This window comes from Thunnus albacares, chromosome 7 (assembly GCF_914725855.1).
Source record: "Thunnus albacares chromosome 7, fThuAlb1.1, whole genome shotgun sequence".
In the NCBI taxonomy this organism is placed as follows: Eukaryota; Metazoa; Chordata; class Actinopteri; order Scombriformes; family Scombridae; genus Thunnus; species Thunnus albacares.
Genome location: NC_058112.1, coordinates 23,307,900 through 23,332,797, shown reverse-complemented (window position 1 = coordinate 23,332,797; position 24,898 = coordinate 23,307,900). Strand labels below are relative to the sequence as shown.

The 24,898-nt window shown below is 41.0% G+C and overlaps 1 protein-coding gene across 1 annotated transcript in view; it reads right to left on the bottom strand.

Annotated features, from left to right (window-relative positions):
- The window catches only part of LOC122986282 (PDZ domain-containing RING finger protein 4-like), a 122,487-nt gene that overhangs the window by 24,716 nt on the left and 72,873 nt on the right, over window positions 1-24,898 (bottom strand). Inside the window, exon 4 of the mRNA XM_044357461.1 lies at window positions 358-611. Coding sequence (XP_044213396.1) covers window positions 358-611 — 254 coding nt within the window. The remainder of the gene's footprint in view (window positions 1-357; window positions 612-24,898) is intronic.

The following is a 24,898-nucleotide window of genomic DNA, read 5'->3' as shown; positions in this document are numbered from 1 at the left end:
ATATTGCTGCTTCATAGCTCAATAGCATCTCTCGCCACTTTTTTTCTCCTTAATTAGCATCAATGCCAGCTGAAGTCAAAATAAGGTCACAAAAACAAACACCGCATTCTGCTTTGTGGCACTGTTCCAAAATAATTTGTAACTGTATCATATCAAATTAAATTAAAATAAATAAAATTATATCAAACCACTGACCTGCTTAAAACGGTCTTTTCTTTTTTCAGTCACTATCTATTATGATTCACATTCATTTGGCCTCCTTACAATGTCTTGGTAAGTGTTGTCGATGTAAAAAAAGCAAAGAACTTAAAAGTTTTTGTGTGTTTATATAAGTTCAAAATGATTCATCGGACGAACCTGTCAGAGAGCAGGAAGGGACAGACGTCAGGCACAGGGGGGGTTGAAGGCCGGAGCTTTGCCAGCGCCATGATGTGTTCAAAGGTGATGTCAGTCTGAGTGCACACATCCACCACATGGATTTCCTGAGGGGGGCCATGGGGTCGGCCACTGGGGGTCCGCCTGATGACCTGAACCACGACGGGGTCCTTGGCAGTGCGAAAGGTCTCCACAGTCTCCTCATGGCTGGACTTGGACAACTCTTTTCCATTCACCTGAGGAGGACAGAGAAAAATATATTGTACCTGTGTATATTGTATGTGTGACATGAAAACTCAATGTTGTGCATATTTTGTTGAGCTTTTGCGGTAGAAACATTTCTTGGAAGCAGAACTGCTGTTGGGTCAGATGTAATCTCACTGGTTCATCTGAGCTTCAGTGTGTCAAAATCAAAGAACGAGCAAAAATGGAAAAAGGGAAGCAAAGAGACAGATAATATTACATTTTACTCTTATTATGTTTTCCATACCAAGTGACAGAATCCAGATCTGGGTCTGAGAGATGTATGTAAAACTCTCATCTAAATAACATACTGGTTTACAGAAGTTTTACTGGAAAATTTCAACTTTATAATTATCCAAAAGGAAATTTGTTAGCCAGTCAGGCACACAGGTCACAGGAATACACTGATATTAAATAAATATATAATATTTAAAATGAAATATACCTAAATAAATACTTCAGTGACACTTTCCCACGATTCTACAACAGATCTACAGTTGTACCCGCATGGATGCAATCTGATATTTTTCTGCATGTCTATTCAAGACACATGATCAAAAAGAAATCTTTATGAATACACCATTGGAAAACATACGGACAAAAACTGTTTGATGCAACATTATCAGAATGTTAGATCAAAGCTCAAATGGCCCCCATTCGCTCAGTCCATCTTCAACCTCATCTCCACAAAATGGACTGAATTTTCTGGCAGATTAAAAACCATTTGCACTACAGCTGGCACATATAAAGAAAATCATCGCTTCATTTAGCACCAGTAATTTCTCTGGAAGAGAAACCATAGCTGTGGAATACCTCAGGGAACGCGCTTTGGTATAAATGCTGAAACCAGAGATTATAATTTAGATAACCATGGAAAGTGAGACAGAAAAAAGGTAGACGCAGAATAATTACACTTGCAGTTGTATTTAAATTTGGAGGGGAGCGTTTTGCTTGCACGGCAAACTGAAATGAGTTAAAATGATAACTAGGAAAGTGAAATAAGGCATTTATATTCTCCAGTGTCAGCTGTGGAGAAATATAGCAAAGCTGTGAAACTCTACAATGCTCTGGTAGAAATAAAAACACACAGCCTAGTTCAGGCTCTTATAAAATGACCTAAATTCATGAGCAGTCGACAGTTTCAAGTAACTCTGGCTGTGTGTGTGTGTGTGTGTGTGTGGTGCCTCTAAATGAACACTGAGGACTCAGACGCCACTGGGGAACAAGAGAGAGACCTTCAGATATTCCACTAACTGAGAAGTGAATGTGTACTATGAGACACATTCTCAGTGAATTTGACACAGCGCATTGTGAGAAATGACTCAACATGTTTTTGAGCAGCAGGAAAGAATTGATAGAACCTGACAGCACTAAATCCTCAGAAATGTCAGGCTCAGTATGGATGTTTTATTTTGTCTCGTAAACATGTGGGTCCACATATTTCTCTATCGCAGATATACTGTATAGAATGACAGTAGGTTGGTGTCTTTCAACAGCTGTCCTTCAACTCAGCAGGCTTAGCATAATGTAGTACGTGATTATTTAAGCACTATGTGAACAAATTGATTTTTTTTTAATATTACCTTGTCATCTGGGTCCTTGTGTTAGCTTATGTCCTAACTTCATTCCCTCTTAATATAATTTTACCATTTAAATGGTTGGTTCACCCAAATTATGAAAAAAAAAACAAAAAACAAACATTAATTTTTCTCATTTTTGGGTTTAGATCTGTCTCTGAGATTTCTGCCACCATCCAAGAACAATTGAGGTAAATGGAATTTTATTTGTGGTCTTTAAAGCACTAAATTGCATTTAGAAGATTTTACAATAACAACAGAAATGTTGTAGCAGAAATGTACAATAACACCTCTCATTCTGGGTTCATATCTCTCTCTTTCTCTTTGCATGTGTGTTTATATTACAGTTTTTCATTTTACTCCTCGATGTGTGTCCTAGAGACTGAGTGATGCCCTACAAAACAACAAACAATTTATTTTCACAACAATAACAGTAGCCATATATAACTCCCTTAGCTCTTGTTGTGTTCTGGCCTGCTCCCTTGCTTCCTGATGTGACCTTTGTTTGTAGCCATGTTGCATTAATCACCTGAGCAGGAGATAAACTGGGTCAACACCACTCCTGTGGAACTGCAGGGCAATTTGGAGGAAAAAAAAAAAGCACCCTTCATCCCTCCTTCCTTCACACTACAAACCCACTTTCATTCTGGTTTTTGGACACTCAGCAGTTATTAACTACTGCAGCATGTACATTAGACTTAAGTACTATATTAAAGAAACATGGGGGCACTATAATAATTAGCTCATACAGTGCAGTTCCTTTGACTATTTCTCTCCCTCTGTCTTATTTTTCCTCAGTCTCTCTCTCTCTCTCTCTCTCTCTCTTTCTCTGCTTGTCTCTTGCTCCGCAGCCTAATCCTGGAACAGGGAGCCTGGTGGAAACAAAGGAGTTGGAGCAGACAAATGAGGCAGCCTATGGCGTATGACAGTCCCGGAGAAAAATGATCAAATTTCCCAGCTCTCCCTCTGGTGCAGCCTGTCCAGTCCAGGCTCCTCCTCCTCCTCCTCCAAACCTCCCCGCTTGCTAGCCGCACACCATGACCGTAATGAAACAAGAGGAAACACGTCAGGAAAAAGGGGAGGGAGTGTTTTATTTAATTCTCTTCACTGGTTTTCATGAGAGCCAGATGGAACAATTAATCCCCAATCAACACAGGAATATTAAGTAGCCTTAACTCCTGCATGAGGGACTTTGCCATCCTTGTTCCTTGGCTGATGTCTATCCAGCTAAACACACTTCTTCTTCAGTTAGTTGTGGGGATCTGTACACCAAAGTCCTATCTGACAGATGGGCTGGGTATCAGTAAGCCTGGCTGCAGCTTGCTAGATATCCTTAGATACTCTCACACTGAAGATCTGCCTTCAGCACAGTCCTTGAGATGTCTTATGACAGCTTTACACTGTTAAATGCATCATCAGTTAGCATGCCTAAAGATGGTAAAGAAGGTGACTTCATACAGTGAGATTTCATGCAAATAATTTTTGCAATTGGCGAAATTTCATAGTAGATTTAATCTTGTCACCATTTCTTCCCACATTCACAGCCTTCATTTCTGCAGCCTCTGGGAGCTTGAAGTTTCATCACACATATTTTAATGTAGTTACACAAGCATAAACTATCCTCTTCAAGTGTGGGTGCAAAGCACACAAATACATATTAATTCATAAACACATGCTGGTAAACAAAATATGTTTCCAACAAATTATTTATCAGCTGTAGTGTTTATCAAGTGCAAGTGCTTCAAGAACCGCAAAGAGTCAACATGAGTTATCTTGTTGGTGTGGAACAAAAACAATGGTGATTATTGATGAGAGATCATTTGCTAGACAATCAGGCCAGGAGATGATGTGAAGTTGGAAAGGAAATGGGTGCTGGAATGGAGTAGCTGGACCAAGACACATGTGCTGGCTGTTTGCACATGGATATGCAGCAGCTGTAGCCAGAAGAGAAATGTGTTTTCATTCAAAGCCCCTGAGACGACCACCAGCTTTCCCACAACAAATGCACTAAACCAGCTTAGTGGAGTGTAACCAAAGGATGAAACCTCTTTTCTTTCTTTCAATTTCTCTGTGGCAGAGTCCCTTATTGACAAAGACGCTCAAAAATTGTTTTACTTGTGACGCAGCTGAGTGCATTAAGTCTCCGCTCCAGTAAATATCACCCATCACTTTAAGCTGTTCTGAGCTGTTACAAGCAAACAAGCAGGCTTACTTGAAAACTTCACCAAAAGTCACTGTTTTTACAACTACAAGCCTGCAGCTGACTACAGCAAAGCACAATCTTGAAGGTGCTCTCATCTGTGTCTCATCTTATCATTTATCCTCAAGGTATGCGGACAAGCAAGGAAGAACAACTAAGAGGCGGCTTTGCTCGACTCCTCGGGCGTCTCCTCTGTCAGTGCTTTTGTCTCATTGACTGCTGCAGCCTCTCTCCAATATCTCCGAGGACCGAGGGCAGGATGTAGTGACAGTAGTAGTAAAGTGGGGCCAGTTTATCTGTTAAGATGTCAACTTCAGCCACATCTGACACTGCTTCTGCTGAGGGACCGTTTCTGTGGCAGGAGGCACAGACACTGCCGACAGCTTGCAGGGGATTACTGATAGAAGTGATTGATGTACTTCTTCTGCAAGGAGAAAAGGCAGCCCCAGGCAATAGACTCTAATAGTCCATTAGCTTTTTTATGCTTTCGAATTAACTGCATACATTACTTTATGGCTTGCATGTAGCACGTTGAATCTTAATGAAATGTTTTTGTTTTCAATTTCACAGAGTGTATGCTGTGCACGAGGATATCGTGTCTTCACTCATATCCTGGTTGAACTGGAAATGCGCTGAAACGAATGAAGCAAGGTCATACTTTCTACTTCAGCTGCACTGACAAGTAAACAAGGCTTTAAGCTGCAGTAGAAAGAGCATCAGAGGCTCATATTTAACTACCGCATGTAACCTTGGGTTTTGTGCTTAACATCTCTCCATGCAGTAAGCCTCCGTTACACACAGTCTGTATCTCCTGTGTGCAGTCACCTGCTGGTTTGAGTGGCAGCCTGTGGGGTGTTAAGTGTATGCAGGCAGATGGAGGCAGTATAACATGTAGGTCATCCGGCCTCCGGAGTGTAGCGCTTACAGCCGTCGATTACACGCTTGTTCCATCTCCTCATCTTTTGGGAAAAGACAGCATGACCCCTCAGTGATAGAGTCCAGTCAGCTGTGCGGAGCCCTCAGATAAAAGAGCTGGAGGCGAATGAGGAGTGGTGACCATGCTAGCGGAGGTGGAGGTAAAGTAGACGGGGACATCTGGGCAAGTTAGCATGGTTTCTACAGCTGTGCTCTGGAGATAGAAGAGGGCACACTACTACTGGTCAACACTGTACTGATAGAGTAGAAACACTTTTAATTCTCATAAAATGTGCTCATGTCAACCCACTGTGGAAGACATTTGAAAAGTCAGTGTATGGATAATCCTTCTCACACAACTCAGGCATATAGAGTAGCAAAGTGTATGGAGTGCTATGAGTTTTCACCACTGCAAAGTCCAATTTCAAAGTTTTTCTCTTAATCATGTCATCAATGTTTCTCAGTATAGAAACATAGGTCTCTTCTGGATAAAGTAAAACAACAACTTGTTGTTTTTACACTTTTGTACAGATACATTGTAATGATACCGATACAGGATGAGTGGTATCTACTCATTTAACTCACAGCAAGAAAGCAAATAAGTGTTATTTCCAGAAATGTTGAACACTATCTTTAAACTACTGAATGTTGTATCAGGTTCCTCACAAAGTAGCTGCAGCAGCTGCTGTACAAAGGCAACTGAATTTCACATTCCTGGTTGGATGTTTTATACCAACAAACTAAACTTTTGGCATTTTATTCCTTTATTAGGGAGATGGCAGTTAAGAAAATGAGGGGCAAGAGATGGAGAACATGTTCATGGTCTGTGACCTAAACTCCTTGGCCACTGGGGAAACCTTTGGAATTGTGCTTTATTTCACTCCTTGTGTTTTTGTGCATAGGACTGTATCATTGATTTTTTAACCATCAACAAGATATTTTCTAATGCAGTTGTTCATCTTTTTTACTGATGATTTATGTTCATTCAAGCCTCAGAAATGCTCCAACTGCCACTCACATACCATTGTCTATGCAGAAAATGAACTTTAACCTCTGGGACCCTGGACAGTAAAAGTAACACCTCCCTCTTCGTCTGTCTATTGTCTGTTTATTTTCCCAGCTGAGTCTGTGCAACAATGCAGCAGAGGACAGTGAGACAGGAGTCCTGCTCAATGCTGACTGACACCTAAAGTCTCAAAGCACCTGCACAGCAGTCGCTACACTGCAGCTCCAACAAACAACATCAATGTATTTGCAATTCTAGTTTCGACATGTGAAACTCGATTTGCATTTTCATAAATAAAAAAGTATGTACAAGTGAGAATGGGAACACTCAGTGGAGAAGTGAGTTTAAATACTCTGAGGTAATTGCAAATGTTGGAAGACTGAGATCTGAAATGTGAGCACAACTGCCACCTCACCCTCTTGGTGAGAAAACAGTTCAGGTTCCTCTTTACACCCAAATGTCTCATTTCAATAATAAGTGTCAGAGTAAAATACGGGCCAATGTCCGCTACAGTACAGCGCTTATGACTGCATAAATCACTCCTTGACAGTCAGCGCTACTGTCTGAGCGACTCAAGAAACGCTCCAATGACATGAAACTGAGAGAGAGAGAGAGAGAGAGAAAGAAAGAGAGAGACAGAGAGAGAGAGAGAGAGCAGGCATGCCACTGGGGAAATCTGACAATCCCCTCAACATCTCTACGTAGCCCAATGTACAGGCCTCCTTTAACCCCTCCAACCACATAAAACACACTCCACAAGGCCCCTGGGCTATTTTTCACATTAAAGGCCCTGCACGCTGCTGCTGGGATTTTATGCCTGCAGAACATTTGATGAATTCTGCCAATTTTCTTCTCTGAACACCAATCTTGTGTGGAGTACTCCCTTTATTGCGCAACTCGTTCAAAGTGTATCACCTCATTCAATCTGCTCTAAAATTCATTGTCAGTCTTTTTACATATGTTTATTATCCAATCTCTTGCCGTTAACGCTCAGTGCAAGGACAACTACCATAAAAGGACAAAGGGAGAGGAGATCTTAGCACTACTAACACTTAATGTCAAAATTGTTGAGCGGCAGGGTGGGTGAAGTTCATGAATGGATTGTGCAGTGTCACCATCTACTGCCATCACCATCCCTCCCGCTCCCTATACACTCGGCCTCATCTGCTGTGTTGTGGATCATCACTGTTGCATTAATGAAATGCTGATGATGAAAGCTGCAATAGCTTCTCACACCAATACAAACACTATGACCAGAACACACAAAAGGTGTGCATACAGATACAGATACAGACAAGGCAGACACACACTCACACAGATATATAAAGCAGTGCTCACAAAGCTACACATGAAGGATTGTTGAGTAAGCATTTCATCATATTTCTTATTGTACTTGGCCCTGTTTGTCAGATGTGCGGTTTAATAATATCCACAACATCCTCCTGTTCTGCTTAAGATCATTTTCCCATGAAATTAGATCAACACAGCGTTCCATCTTCATCACTAACAGATTATGGCTGAATGCTAGATAATTGTACTATCCTGTTTTGGCTTGGATTATGAAATTCTGCGTTAGAATCTAAATATGATTTGGGACTGTTGGGGGAAACTGAGTGCTAAGTTAATCAGCTTGTTCAAGGTTAATGGTACATGCAGGGTATATTTGTTGAAGAGATTTAGAGATACGCAGTTAATCTCTGTGCTTAACTTTTAAGATCTTGCCATCTTGGAGTGAGTTTTAATGTAAAATGGAGGGAGAAAAAAATCGAATTAGAGTAAAAGCGGCACTTGGGTGGATGAATAACTAATGGATGAACAGCCTCCTCCTTGGTGATAACTGGTAATTGGTATGGGGGGTAGGAGGGGAGTGGGAAATGGCGGGGGGTGGGGTAGCTGGATAATGCTATGTGCTGTACAGATCAGCAAAATGGCCTGGCTAGCGTGGAAAGATGTTGTAAGGAGTAATGGTGCCATCCATATGCTGACTGAAGAAAATCAAGTGGGTACTGTCATGGAACACCTCTTTATGTGCTGAGAGTGAGCCAGAGAGGAGGTAAATGTTCCTGGTGGCAGTGTTTCCAACATCATAGAGGTGTAAAATACAACAAATGCTCTTTCCTGACTTGTCTATGCAACTGTAGCTCATTTATGTTGTCCCCTTGTGTACAATACCTCTTCTTACACAAGAAAAAGGGAGCCAATATGAATGTAAAAAAAAGAACATTCTGGTTTATTACAGTACAACTTGGGTTTTACTTTTAGTTTTTTTAGGCTGAATAAGAGATGGCACATGTAGATGACACAGGTAGCAGATAACACTAGCTATGCCAATGAAGGACATGGCTGGTCTTCTTCATGGTGGCCTGGGGAGAGTCTGAAAGCAGTAAATTGTTTCTTTCACGTTTAATAAGCTCATCCTAGCAGCAGAGGCAATTAACACCGGATAAGCACTATTTACATAATTCCAGACACACTCGGGATCACAACAAAGGCGTCTCGTCCGACTTCCCCATCCCCTCGCTGTCCAACTGGCTCTTTGTCTGCCAGGCTGTTGCATGGTCGCTGGTTCGGAAATGAGAACGGAGGTCAGACGGTGGCACGTGGAGCTTTGACAGTGCAAATAATAAAGTGGGAGGGTTTGAAAGGTCAGTCAGGACCCCTGCAGCTGGCCACTGATCTGCCTGTTAGCCATTAACTGGGAGCCAGGTCAGGTGGGGTGTCAAGGAAAGAAAAGAGGGAAGAAAATGAGGATAGATAGGATAATAAAAGGAAAGAAGGAGAATAAAATTCAACTAAAGGGTGTTTTATATTCTAGTCTACCTACTAAAGAAATGTCTGGAAAAAAAGATGTCACTCTAAAAAAATCATTTAGTTTTTCACATATTGTGTGTGTGATTGCAGGTATCTTGTGCCTGAGGCTGCTTTTTTAACACATTCCCCAGAGGCAAATAAAGTAATTAGTGTCCCATTACAAATGTCAACCACCACAAAGGACACTAACAATAGAACGGACCGGTGAGATCCAGACTGCCTCATGGACCGACAGCAAGCAGATCTGGTCAATTTTGCCAATGTCAAAGAGAACAAAGGATGGGATTATAGACGATAGCCTGAGGCTGTGAGGGTTGAACTCTCATTCACATCTTCATATCTTAATTCAAGCACTGGAAAGGTTTCAGAGAAAGCGAAGCTGGGTGATGTCTGGCAGGTAAATGGCTGGTGTTTTTGATGAAATGTCAGGTTTATGGAGTTGCAGGATTATAAGGCCCTCTCTGGTGTCCAATGAGTAAATACGAGGTTATTGACTTCAGAGCACTCAGCAAAGCTCAACACCATAGGGATCAAGCTAACATACTGCAGATACTGCCAGCTCTCTGATTTTTTTACAAAGAGCAGTTTTAGAAGTCCTAGGGAGTTTTGAAGTGTAATTGTGTTCACCTGGCAGCTAACAAATCCTTGAGTACAGATCTTAGAAAGCAAAGACAACCTGAAAGACATCTCTGTGTGACGGAACAGACAGCATATAGACCAAAAGCAAAAACAGATATTTAAAAGTGATTCAGAGAAGGACACACAGCAGTACATCAAAACTTCCGATGAAAGCCAGAGCTGTCCAATTAGGACGGCATTTACAATGAGACAGTGATGAAGTTGCTGATGATAATCTTATCCTTGTAAAGAGCAGCGGCACAATGCATGATTAAAAGGAAGGACATTATCTCAGAAGAGTGATCACAAGTGTAATCAATCTACTTCAAGGCTCCCTGCTGCGTTGTTCATGGCACAATGAAAGTGCCAGCAAGAGGTTAGGAGAGTCGATGTCAGTGGTTTTCTCTCAACCCACTCGAGTCTCACTCCTTGTCAGGTTCCACAGTCAATAAACAAAGGGAAGTGAGAGAAAATTGGATGCAATTCAGTGCTTCCTACTGTGTCCTGATTACACAGGTGGAACAGTGGAGACAGAATTGATGCTCAGATGAGCTACTGTATACTTAATAAAAAGAAATACTGTACCTGTTTATATCAAACAGAAACAGGGAAGGACATGAAATCCTAATCACTCATATTGACCTGATTAGTTTTTGCTCATAAATGGCCAAACATAAAGTATAGCATGTTTGGGTCACAACAGATGGACCATGAAATGAGCTGCTAATCAGGAAAAAAATATTAAAAGCCTCCTAGTGGTATGTATAAGTAGGTCAAGGGATGTTACAGAGCTTTTAGCTTTTGTTTTAGCTTGTTTCTGGTCTCTACTCATGAATACCAAAGGTATTTCAGATTCATTTAATTTAAGTTTAATTTAAGTTTATATAATTTTAGTTTATATTTGGGCAATCCAAGCAAAAGATCACATCCAAATTTGTAGTGGCATTCCACTCCATAACTGTTCTAAATAATATAAACTTATTCACACAGAAAAAAATAGGTTCTCCAACTCTCCAAAGGGACCTTAAGACACACATTCACATCAAGTATACAAGTTCAGAAGAGGTTCAGACCTAAAATATAAATATTACAGTTAAATATTAAATGGTACTATTAAATATTTCTTTCAGTATTAAAATGACAATGATACATAATGCATACTGATCACTTCACTTATATTTTACTGGCTAAACCATCCATTAATCGAGAAAATAACTGATAGTTATAGTAACTATATTGATATAGTTGCAGCCCTACTACAGTCCTGCGCACCTGCAAAGCAGCCAACCCACACTAAACTCCAATAACATCCTACATGTCAAGTCTCACAAGACTCACAAGACTGGGATTATCATCTGTGATGTCAAAACATCAGATTTCCACACAGTCGTAGAAATAAAAAGTGTGAGCCCTGGTCATAGTTCAGTAGGAAATCCCAGCACACTGAGGAGCATCTTTACTGTGTGGTGTTTGACAGCACTGTCATCTGAAGTCTTGATCACACTGGATAGCAGGAAGGGATGCCAGTGTCTGGTTCAGAAGTAAACTGGCTTAGCCAACTTAGCTAGCATTCAGCACTGGAGCACAGAGCATCAAAGCACTAAACAGAAAGACAATTAGCCTGCGTCACTCTGTCCTCTGTTTCCATCACACCATTACCACTGTAAAAGTTTATAGCTGCTGTTCTGTTGTATTCTGTTTCTCCATGCACAATGATGCAGCTAAAACAAAAAAAGTGCAGTGATTTGACAGACAAAATGAGATTCAACTCAGGGGCTTCTTGAATGATGATTTGAATCATTGACATATATGGGGCAGCCCTATCGATGTTAATGGCCTGAGCCATTTTTGGGCAAGTGTCAACAGTATTTCATGAGAGAAATGAACAAATAAAGCTTTACATTATGACCATTTAAAGCCATTAGAACACTGCTGGCCCTAAGCTGAAGAACTTTAGTTTTCAGTGGTTTTATTGTCAAATGTACGACATTATGACCAACAAGAGTCCCCTTTGTCCCTGTCTAACAGCAGGGATTAAGTAATCTCTAATAGAAAACACAGCAAACAATGTCAGCCAGTCTATTCAGAATGTAATGAAACACCTGTCAAAACATGTTCATACGACCTGAAGCTTTGCACAGTAAATGAGCTGTAACATTACCTTGCTTTTGATGGAGAATACATTAATGAAAAAATAGTCCACCTGGCACTTTTAATGTATGCAAAAAACAAGCAAACAAACCAATCTTGATTAAGAACACCTGGCACTGTTGTTGTATGAAGAGTGCATCCAGGAACGAGTGCAATGATTTACAGGCAATACACAGCAAAGTTCCTGATAAATGATTCTGCCATTTCTTGAAGTTTCTCCAAAAAGAAAAAAAAAATGTGTTGATGAACATATTGAGCTTGTGGAGGCACTCCAGAGCTGCACTTATTAGCTGGCACTTCAGAAATATTTTGACATCACAAGGACTACGCAGGCAACTGTACGGCATTCACTGATTGTGTGAGAGGGTGAGAGATTGGGGTGGTGGATAATGTGGTAATGGTATGCATGTGTGGTGGCGGTGGTGATGATGGGGGTAGGGGGGGTCTTCACACTGTCATGGGAACCATAAGTAGGCCACGTATGTGACAACTGGGCTGTGTGTTTGGTGTCCCTTGTTTCATAAGGCTCAGGCTCATGTAGCTAATGGGTGTAATAAAGGATTGTTCATGCCAGGGGCCGCTCATTTATTCTCATTCCTGAGAGTGCAAGGGGGCCGCTACAGCAATCAGCATCTACTCACTGGCTAATTCGAATGTAGATTTATAGTCCGACTGTGTAATGGATGCTCTGTGTGCACGCACTTGTGATTGTTCCTCTATGTGTGTATTTCAAACACATCCTACCTTCGCACAAAGTCAGTATTGTTTTACAAGGCTTTATCCCTACAACTGCAAGGCCAAGATTAAATTTTAATCAGCTATTAAACCCAATCACGGCATGGCTTGGATACCAATGAAGCTTACATTTATACCCGGGGCCCACACCTGGACTATACAGGCTGCAGCAGGGCTGTCATCTGTCCTGGCTCAGAGGCAGGAACAGGTCACTTGTGGCTGTAGTGGAGAGGAGAGACACTCCTGCCAGACACAGATGACAGCTGCTCTGCCTTCCCAGCACAGAGTGTGTGGTATGAGAGGTAATGAAGCCAGGAGAAGGATGTGAACACTGAAAGAGGAGGAGGAGAAGGGACAGCATGACGCCGGACTAGAAGCCTGATCAACAAATGCTACCTTTCCATTACAAATGAAATGTAATGTAACATGTAGCCTTCATCACAGATCTGTTTTTATTTCCATTGTTCTCTGCATGCTTTGGCGAAAAGTTCCTGAAACTAAATTTTGGCCACTTGGCCCCACAAGTTGACTCTAAATCCAAGTTCGAGGTTCACTCAGGCCGTGCTAGCAGTGCTGTTCATCATGACTGGTGAACACAACAAGGGCTACTACAATGAAGACAAAACAATAACCAACACTGACTGCCACATCTGCAATGACAAGTGTCACAGTGCTAAAAAAAAACAACAATGAATGCTTGAACATCATCAAGAATGATGATGTTCAAGCCTTAATAAGCATTTGGGAAGAAGAGGGAGCTGGAATTAACTATAAGAAATGAAAAGGTGTATTAGAGGATTGTGAGAACTGGGGATGAACCACATGCCAAAATAGTGCAGGGAAAAGATTAATAAAAACAAAATTATAGAAAATTCAAGGATAATAGCACAGCACACTATAAAGCCGCTCAATACACCAGTAGGCTTGTTTTGTAATGTTCCAAGGTTATGCAAAGTATCAGGTCACAGGTTGCTACATTAACCAGCAAAAGTCCTCCCCTACTGTCTATTTTCCTTATTTTTCTTTCTTTTTCCACCACTCACAGATGCTTAATTGTGGTGCAGCCGTGTCAATTGCAAGGCTCGAGAACACCAAAGCTATTAGTCATCAGGAGGTAGTGCAACGTGCTCCAACACCATCACATCCACTCCCCCTCTCTGCAGACACAAGTTCCTAAACGAGACACCACAAGCTGAGGAAGGCTGAGAAGTTAAGCAACAGCAGGGTGCAGCAGACCACTTTAACTGAAGTGGAAGTTCTTCTTTTGTTCTTGTTCGCCGGACGGTGTGCAGGGTTGGCAAGCAATTAGTTTCATTTATGCCATGGCAGCCGTTTGGCAAGGATCACCGCTCCATGTGGAGCCAATGTAACACTACAATGAGACCAAATGGCTCTCTCAATTGGAAGGCAGAGAGGGAGAGGGTGGTGTATTGGTGGAGGGCATCTGCTCAACATTTACCTAGTGTTTTATAATTAGATGAGCGCAACTGCTTGGGAGCAAAGCGTCTGTTGCACTGTGATTTTCTGATAACAATTCTATTTGTTATCAGAAAATCAGGAAACAGGCGGAAGAGGGCTGTAGATGGAGACAATTAGTGAGGGTAATAAAATATTAACCATATTGCGAGTGAAAAGGAATCTGTGTTCAAAACATACAGACTGGTGGTGGGGTGGAAGATGGTCATGACACATGTTAATTGGTCCCAAGCAGCAGTAGGGCAACCTGTTAAAGTCTGCTCTAGCACTTTTAGTTTTCTCTCTCACTCTGTTTTGCACTTTGAATTCTCTGCCAAACACCAACATTTAGCACAGGAGGATAACAGCTCAGTGGGTGGAGAAATAGAGTCCATGTAAAACGGTATGATGCTCAACAAGGAGGAACCCCCCCACTGTCTCATAGAAATGCTTGATTCACAAAAAAATGCATTTTCTGAGAGTAGGAGTAAAAAAATTCAAATAATGATATATTGGCCGATATTGTATATATTAACACAATTTTTGTAATGATCCCTCAAATATCAAACACTTTTGAGAAAGATATGTAATGGAGGCAGTATATTTTACAGTTTAACAATAAACTTTATTTTCCAAAATGACATCAGTGCACTGAGACTTCTAACTATATATATATATATATATATATATATATATATATATATATATATATATATATATATATATATATATACACAACATATACGCCAATACTGATATGTCTGGGATAGGCCTATATCGGCCGATAATATTGGCTGGGCTGGGCTCTAATTAATGACATTAATTAATGATGGCTCTATTAAGTTCAGTTGTACACCAGTAAGCACACTAGCATGTACACTACCAGCGCCCTGGAACTGGACCACCTTAATGGAGTGCAGTGATTATTGTTTAAATGATCTAAATGTCTGTTGTGATTACAATGTGGCACTGGCTTGTGCATGTATTGTAAAAACAAATACTCATTATGTGTACAAATCTGCGATGGTCACAATTTTGCCTCTTTACATCGTAATATCATTTTACATCAAGTCAAACCAAACCAAATTTGTTTGTCAGTGCCTTCCAAAACAACCCACATGACGTTATATGATATATGATACCTCATATGATATATGATACGTCATATGATGATCTGTTGTCTGTATTGTTCAGGTAAGGCAAAGTTTAGGCAATTCAAACTACAAAATCACAAAAATCATGACTGTTGGTAGGTGACAGGATGGCAGGACCACACCTACGCCAACACTTTACTTTCACTGCATTATAAGAATACTATAATAGATTCGGCTTAACAGTTGACAGTTAACAGATACGGTGAGACAAAACCATCTCATTGCAAGTTCCATTTTGTAGCTGCTCTGGACAAAAGCTCTTTTGACAAAACAGCTACTTAATGGACCTTGTGTTGAAATAATTTTGTCATCTTCTATTTCCAAGATCAAGAGTGAAATTTCAGTCTCAATTTTTAAACCAACATGGATGACAAGACTCATTATTTTAAGGTGTTTGAATTAAGGTTGATCTTTTGGACAGTTTCATTTTTTAAAAAGCTATCTGTACTAAAGTATTTGAATATTAGCCATCTGGTACCTCATGGAAAACAGCATACAGTAACCTATGTTTTGTCTTTCAGCTAATGTTTTTTAGGGACATCCGAGATTAAACAGAAGAACTGACTCTAATTGACTTTCAAATGAGCCCACCTGTTCGCCAGGCAGATACAGCATCCATTAATAAATATGCTGCTTTAGCAATTTGGGCATGCAACAACCAGGATTTGTCACTTCCGACATGTAGCTCCTCTTCTCTCACCAACCATCTAAATTTAAAGTCACCTCAAGTGTTGAACATAGTGAGGACAATTCAAGCCTCAGTTTTAAGTTGACAAATACTTTATCCTAGGTTTGCTAAAGAAAATGGCTAACCTTGAATACCATTGCCTCTGGTGGCCTTTATTTATAACCCAAGTGACCTGCATCCTAACTATAGATTTCAACTTTATTCTAGATTTCTTTGTGTATTAATATCAAACATTCACATAGCCTGCTTTTGTCACAAACATATTTTTGCTTTTCTGTAAATCTCGGCTACAAGCAACATCTGTATTTGATAATGTTTCATATACGAGATGACAGACTGTTGCAGGCTTCAGGCTTTAGTGACCATTTTCTGGCATATATATATATATATCCTGGATTCACCCGGGGCCATCGCTGAGGTGTGGACTGCAGTGTAGACATGTTGGACAAAGAAAGAGAGGAAAGCGGAACTCCCTCAGTTATGTGACTGCCAAAATTCATTCGTCTACAAAGAACAGCAAGCGTGATAGATTTTCCCCAAGCAACCAGGATATTTCCAGACTCTGTGTTTCCTGAAATACAACTTTGTCCCTAGAGCAGGGAAATCTAGTAGAGACCTGAAAAAGCATGATACGATGTTTTGGTGTGCAAACACACACACACACACACACACAACTAGAATAAACCTCCCTCTAGACTAGACAGACACGCAAACACACAGAATCACAGTGTCAAGTGGGCGCTATCTACTTGCTCCTTGTCCTCTGTTTTTACCGTGTTCTGTCAGTTCCCTGATGAATAGCAGCCCTCAGGTGGAAGAAGTTGCCCATCCTCATCCCACCCCCTTCACTCTCTCTCTCTATCTCAAAACATATTCTGCTATTGATTAATTCACAAACAGTCTAAAATGTACTCAGTGTCTAAAAACAGACATTCCTGTATTGATTACCTCAGTGCTATTCCCTCAGGCTCCCTCTGTTCCAAGGCACTCCTCTAAGGAAAAAAACTGTTTCTGAATCTAATTCACTTCTGTCTAACTGCTACTGCTATGAAATGGTGGCAATTTCAAGCCAATATCAGACCTTTTCAAGTGTATATATAACTTGGTATAAATCACAGATGTTGTTTCCAGTTAAATAAAGCATCGTTTGCTGCTGAGTATGTTTGCTGAAGCAAGCTTTGGGACTTCACTGTGGTCTTCTCACACTGATCACTGTCTTATTTTTTTTTAGGGAGCTCTCAGCGTGTCTGTGTGATGACAGCAGCCACTCCCACTTCACATTTGACAAGCGACGGAGAGAAACTGACATGGACCGATGACACAGAGTTAGTGACAAGCTGGTGACACTAATGGACTACCACTCAGTACTCCCCTGATATTATCCAGTCGCTGTCTCGTCCTTCTTAATCTGTGTCTCTCTCCCTCTCACACATACACAATTCACCCCAGAGGACAGTCGGGTCGACAAAGAAGGAGTCTGTGCATCCACAACAGTTTATTTACATGTAGATTTTTGCAAAGTGAAAGTCATAGTTGTAATTTTTTAATCTTTATGTCTATTATCTGTTTGTCAAAATAACCCTCAAATTCATATGCTTCATAGTGTATATATGTAGCCCTGTTCATCCACCCATTTTCTACCATTTATTCAGGTCTGTGTCATAGTGGTAGCATACTAAGCAAGGAGATGTAATCTCTCCATTATATTATGGGTTAGCTCATCGTCTACACCGAGGCTTTCAGGAGGTTTCCAGATCAGACGTCTGAACCACCTCAACTGGCTCGCATCAACACACCTGAGCAGTGGTTTTGCTCCATGCTTCCTCTAGATATTACCCTGTCCCATAGGGTGAGCCCACCCACCCGGGAGTGTAATCTAATTTTTATCTCATTCTGTCAGCCAACACTCGGAGCTCATGACCATAGCTGAGGGTTCAAACACACACCGACAGATAAATCGAGCACTTTTATCTTCAAGGCCATCTTTTTCTTCATCTTTAGAGTCCAGATGCTACACCTGATCTTACACTCTCTGTTGATTTGTTCCGGCGATACTCAAACTCCTTCACTTGGGGCAGCATGTAAATTGTGAATCACTACCTCATCATGATGAAGGGCATGTTGGTCCCAGTGAGAGACCAGATCAAGAGCAATTCAAGCTAAAACGGCAACCATTAGTCAGAAAGTTAATCAGAAACTATTTTGATAATTGAATAATTGTTTTAGTTATTCTTTAAACAAAAATGCCAAAATTTGCTGTCATTTTTAACTATTATCTGACATTTTATTCGATTAATTGAGACAATAATCAGCAGATGAATTGATGAAAATAATCATTAGTTACATCCCTAATTCAAACTATGAATGAGCTATGGCGGGACATTTGCCCCAACTAAAGAAACCAGGGCCCTCTTTCCTGGAGCCCAAGAGGGGAGTTCTCAGATAAGTGGCTGGTGACTCAGCCTGCAACAGTGGGACCTGGTCTGGTTCAACTGGATAGTACAGAGCCACTACTATGTGGACTTAGAAGATGTAGATGTCTACCATGTTAAAAAAAAATAGGATTAGAAAAATTTTAAAAACATAAATAAACTGTACAGTATATCTATGAATATCTATAACTTATTCTGGCAGGTAAAATATTGTTGTTGCCAAGCAAATCCCTATAATTTACCAGCCTATTGCCAGTAATATAAAATATAATTATGGTTGAGAATGCGGCCAAAATTGTGAATTTGGATTGCACCCATGCATTTTAATTGTCTATGATGAGGTTATGATGTCTAATGAGCCAAAAGTAACAGATTTTCAAGCTTTTACCAACTAAAATGCAATCTCTGAAGGCAACTTCTGCAGAACTTCTGCAGAACAAGCTGAGAAGGCACATGGCCCCCTTCTCAGTGTGTCAGTCTGCCTGCTAGTGATGAGACTGTGAGAGGATCTGGGTTGTGTAGGAGGTGCTGGGTTGACTGCCGTGCTGCGGGGGAGAAAACACAGTCGCCATTCCAACCTTGCAAGGATTGCATCTACCCCCTACTGTGAACTTCTGCTAGCTGCTGTTTCACAACAGCGTGTTGTGCTATAAAAATAGTTTCCTTTCTCTCACATGCTCATGTGACCCAATCAAAAATGACACTTTAATTTTGTTTTCTACTGCAAACCCAATTTATCATATGGAGATTACAATTCAACAAACTCTTCCATGTGAACCATTTCTTAAGAGTGTCTGCAAATCAATTAATCCACAGACCCGCTTACTTCAAATTCTAATGCTATTGGACTTTTAAATAGATTTTGCGATCTAATTAAATTACATTTACACTGAGGTTTCAACTGAAACTCACCCTACATTGATGAGGTATTGATTTCATTTGAGAAAGGCTGGAGTTTTTAAAAAGCCATTGTGATGCTCTCATTGCAAATGCAGCTCATTAAAAGCGAGGCCTTTGGAAGTGTGTCAGTGTGTCAGTGACAGCAGCAGCAACAATGAAGCCACGGCTCCGCTCGCCACACTAGACTCTCATTCAGGAAAACTGCAATCTGAAAACAGAAACCCTCAAGCTATACTTAAAAAAACACAGCTAAGGCCATGTTGACTGGTTATTATACTCTGGGAAATAATAACTGAAACAACTGGCTCCTCATGTTTTGAGTCTTGTTTGGATTTAAGCCTTTTGAAATAACTGTTTGCTAACAGATTGCTAATGTCACTGCAGCAGCCGCATTCATGGGGCTTCTTAACGCTTCCCTCCCCAGGGTCTGGCCATGCGAGCTGTGGCGCAGGGAGGTGTGAGTGTGTGTCACCCTTCTCATCAAACGGCTGTCAGGCCGGGCTTATCACGGGAACTGCAGGGGGTGCCCGCTGACCTGTGGAGTGACACCAGCATGGCTGCTTCACCCAGGGGGCTTTGTGTCACCCTGACACCCCTGGTGCCACCCCTCCTCCACCCCCAACACGCGCACAAACTGATCCCCTGACCTACGCCAGCATCAGTCGTCCGCTCACCGAGGTACGTGTGAGTATGTGTGCACGCAGTCACACACACAGACACCTGTCACAGACAGTCCACACCTCCTGAATGTCAGGACTCATGCAGAGGTTCAAGTATAAAAGTAAGAGCAATGTAAGAAAAGGAGAGAGAGAGAGTAAAAGAAAGATAAAGAGTGAAAAAGAAGCATTATAGAAAGCATCTACCACATGAACTCGAGGCTTTGTCACCTCTTTTTATCGACTATAGATCACGCGGGCAGCACCTGCCCTGACACCATCCTATTTCTCCAAATGTCAGCGGCGATGGTGGAGCTGATATCTTACGGCTTGGGGGAAACTGGATGGGGAAGATGGGGAACACATTGTATGGCGCAGATAAGAGAAAGCCTATGTATTCGGTCAGGTCCTCTCTTATTTCGCCAGCAGCAAAAAGAGGACCTTGTTTTGCTCACCATCCAGTAACCACAGTCAAAAATGGCTAAAAAGATGCAGACCTTTGATGCACAAACAAATTATGCACTGGATGTTGTCTTTATCATTCTGAGAGGTGAGAAATGAGACAATATACTATATATATTTCCAATGTGTTTGATAAAGTCAGACAGGGCTATGTGACACCTCAGTTTATTCATTTATATGATATTGTATTGTGATGATATGAACATATTGTGCAAAATGATTTTATCCAAATTCTTGATTTCATGCAAACTGTAATTGAAGAAGAACTGTCTACTGAACAACACTGGAACATACTGCATTGACCATCAATTTGATTATTTTCCAGTGATTTTGCTTACATTTGCCATCTTGTCATGTATATTGGTTGGTAAGAGTTAGAGTCACAAAGTACAAGTATTGACATCATTAAAGCACCCACCTGTAATCTTGGTTGTAAATCTTAATTATTTCTCTCTAACATTAAATATTAATGACTGACTACCTGTAAGCATATGCTACAATAATGCCTGGTATACAATTAGTGTTAATAATTTTCCTAGTCGTAACAAAAATCATTGTCCCAGTGCTGCCTGTGCCTAACATTAGCAACTAAACCTCAAAATTTTCACCACATTTTGACACCAATTTGCAGATTGCGAAATCCTAATTGGCGCTCGGAAATACCGGTTCCCCACTTCAAACCCCTGGGAGCAGCACATACAAAGCACAAACAACAGAAATCTCTAATGTGTCATAGCCAAAACTGTTCTAATTTTGGTAGAAAATTGTCTGTTCATGTAGGACCCCATCGCTCATAGCAGGAGCTGACTGAGAAAATATGTTTTCAAGTCCATTAAGTTACAGAGTTTCCTAACTTTTCAGAGTTGTTATGGTTATTACATGCATGCAGGGAATGTTTTTCTAGCTGAAATCTTCCCAGCGTACAATCCTCACTAATTGGGAGGAGAAGGGAAGATGTGTTCTTGTGAATGGCAATAAATTAATGAGGACCCTTCTGTCTGCTTAAACACAGATAATCAGCTAAGAGGCACCCTGGATGCAGATGCACAGCCCCCGTGTGCATCCCATAGCTCTTTGTTTTCACCAATGTTTGTAGTGAAAAGCACAAGCTGTCAGGTCTGTTCTCACTTTACACATAATATATACACAAACACTACTGCACGCACACAAAACAGACAGAAGTTGGGAGCAGAAACAGTCCAGAGTCTCCCATAAAAGCAACCACACACAGAGGCACACTCATTAGCATACAACACACACACACACATATATATACTTCCAGCAATCAAGCACAGACGCAAACCAATTTAGACAGAGACACAAATAATTCTGCGCGTACAAACATTTCTGTGCACACACGCATACTTCCATAAACAGTCATGCATGCACACACCAGAGTTGCGTGTGCGTAAAAATGGAAAAAAATAGCTGCTTTGAAATGCATAATGTCATGTTCTGAGTTATACTGAGGGCAACAAGTCATGGCTAATAATAATGGGGGCAGAAAAGTATGCCTCCTTTGTCCTTTGTTTACTGGAAGAGATATGGTAACAAACAAAAGACTAGGACAGAAAATATTTCATATCCCCCAAGCCAGAGTGCAATGCTGTTTCCCAGCCTTTTATACACACACACACGCACGCACGCACGCACACACACAGAAACACAACTGAGTCATCTTACACAGGGTTCAATTCATTAGATAGACGCTCTGGTTCACTGGGGATTGGCATTGAGATACTCAGGCATGTAGTTCATTTACTCCGTCGCTCCTCTAGTCTGATTGAAGTTGACGGCCTTTGATCTTGATGAGCATGTGAAAATAAAACATGCACTAAGACAAGGCTCAGCATCACTCACAGATGACGCCACGCTGATGTCATCCTCATCCACCGAAATTGAGACTTAACCGGAGTGAGATTCCTTTCATCCCAATGAATTAATGAGGTGATGGAGATGAAAAAAACAAGGTGAATCAGTTTAATAACCTCTAGGACCTTGTTTGATGCTATAATTGGTTTCTTGTTGTTTCAGCGCACGTACATTAGCTGAAGCTCAGTGCCTACATCAGCCCTCGTCTGGATACCTTCGAACCGCAGAATAAGCCCCTCACATTTGACATCCAGCGGCGAGACGTAGAGAAATCTGTTCTCTGATAAACAGCTTTGGTTCCCTCAGGAAAAAAAAGGTATGTCATGGTTTGTTTGTGCGGCTCTTCCTTGGCGGTTGCTGTGAGTGAGATGAAAGAGATCGGGGTAGAAGGAAGCACATAAAGGAGATAAAACTCATTTTGAAGAGCCATGTTCATGTTGTGCTGGAGAAGTGTAAGGAAACGAGTGGGTCCGGAGGCTTGATATGTGCCTGAAAAGGTCAGCTGGGTTCTTATTGAGATAAGAAACAGATGAAAAGGAAAAGGTCAATTCATCAGCTCCCTCTTAAATCCCCTCTGCTCCTCCACAGTGAGATTTAGTGGACTGACTGATAAAACCCATTGACTTCATGTCTCACGGCAAATGTGGCATCATATGTATCCGAGGAGTATAGCACATATCTCTAGGCCAAAATGAACGAATGTGTGAGCTGGATTTTAACTTCCTTTTTAGTTGCCTCTTATCTCAAGCAGCATTGTCTCTTAAAAACAAACTATTTGAGCTATTGCAACCTGCTATACAGACACAGTTAAGCGACTGACTGAGATTCACACAGAATTAGACGATGAAATCTTCAATTATACAGTCAGCGTGAAGCTGCGGTTATGCAACACTCTCTGCAGCGTCTTCAACTTGATAAGTATGGGAATAGCATTAGACGCTGAGTGGGGAGCTGCTAGAGTGAGGAGGTAAATACTGCTCCTTTGTAAACAGTCTAAGTGGAAAAATATCATCTCAGCATATTTAGATCTCAATTTCAGCCGCTGGGAACCCCAAGACAGACAGCGGCAAAGCTCGCAGACATCCAATTGTGTTGTAATCAAACATGGTTGGCTGACGGGTCAGATCTGGTTAGAAGCTATAGGATGAAGTGCACAAAGAGCTTTGGAGCTGAGGATGGGAATGACTGCAAAATATGGCTCTTTATATTAGCAAGGAATGAACATTATTTGTGTTTTGATGTGTTCGTCCATCTGTCTGCCTGTAAATCCAATGTGAGCCTCAAAGATATGGACCTTTGTATTCCTTGGAAATTGACAGAAAGCAGCGTTGAAAGCCCAGATTATATTTCAGGTTAATCTTTCCTGGGTGGACACAAGATCAATCAAGCAGCACGTCTTTTTTCCTCTCCTCCCCCTCTTTCCTCTATCAATTTTAATGGTTGAGGGACATCTTTCAAAAAAAACATAATGGGACAAGAAGATGGATGAGAACATTTGTAGCTAACAGTCTGGAGATAGTGCCGAGGATGTGGTGGGGGGTGAGAGCAAGGTTCAACAGCCTTAATGTACCATCAAAAGCCATCAGAGGCACATGCATACTCATACAGCAGCAGGGTGGGAGCGCCACTATTCTCAAGTAAATTCCCATTTCATAGGTTTTCTCAGTGAAAACCTCATTGTCCCTAAACATGGAAACACTGGTGTTTCCCGGATAATTTAACAATACTACAGGTTTATCATTTCAATTTCAAGTCAAAGAAATAATGTTTTTTTCCCATTGTTTTGTTGCAGCGAATGGCTCTAAATACTACGACAACCATGGGAATCGGACGCTTTTTCTACTGAGAAAAGACAATCATAGGTCCCAATCAGCAGCAAATTCACAACACTTCTGGGAGAACCTCACAATGGGATCATTAACTTTTGGTCTGATGATGGGATGTTTATGACTAAAGTGCTGTAGTTGATTTCTCTCCTCATATTTTCATGTACACAGGCTTGTACCTTTAATTATAGTAATAACAATAATATTAACTGTTTTAGTGTATCACCTTTAATGCAAAGATGCAGTTCAGAGTGCTTCATAAAACAGGATTAAAAACAATGTTAAGCAGAAAACAAAAATCATGTATAAAGAAAATAGAAAAGGGTCCAGAACACTTCTTTGAGGAACACCATAATCGATATCAAATATTTGTGACACAATATCACTTAAACTAACAATAAACTTTCTTCCATGAACAAAACCAGTCAAGCACTACCTTTAACTATTGATGATGTATTGATGATTCAACAGGAAGAGTTTCATTACCATCCAAGCCTCGGAGGTGCTCCAACTAACACCGACAAAGCAGAAAATGTACTTTTACTGTGATGCCTAAATTTGGTCCTCTCCCACTTTGCAGCTCTATACACTACAAGCACAATAAATGCCTCTGCTTACACAAATAACACAAATGTAGACTCAAACTCACATAACCCAACATCACCATCCCTCTAGTGCAGGCTTTCTGTATGTGATGATCCATGCAGCCCAGTGCGGCTTGCCAACCCTTTTCTCAGAAAGTCTGGCTCTTGTGATAGCTGCTCAACCTTTTACTGAATATCCATTACACACATGGCCAGTGGTGTCGCAGGAGCAGCAGCA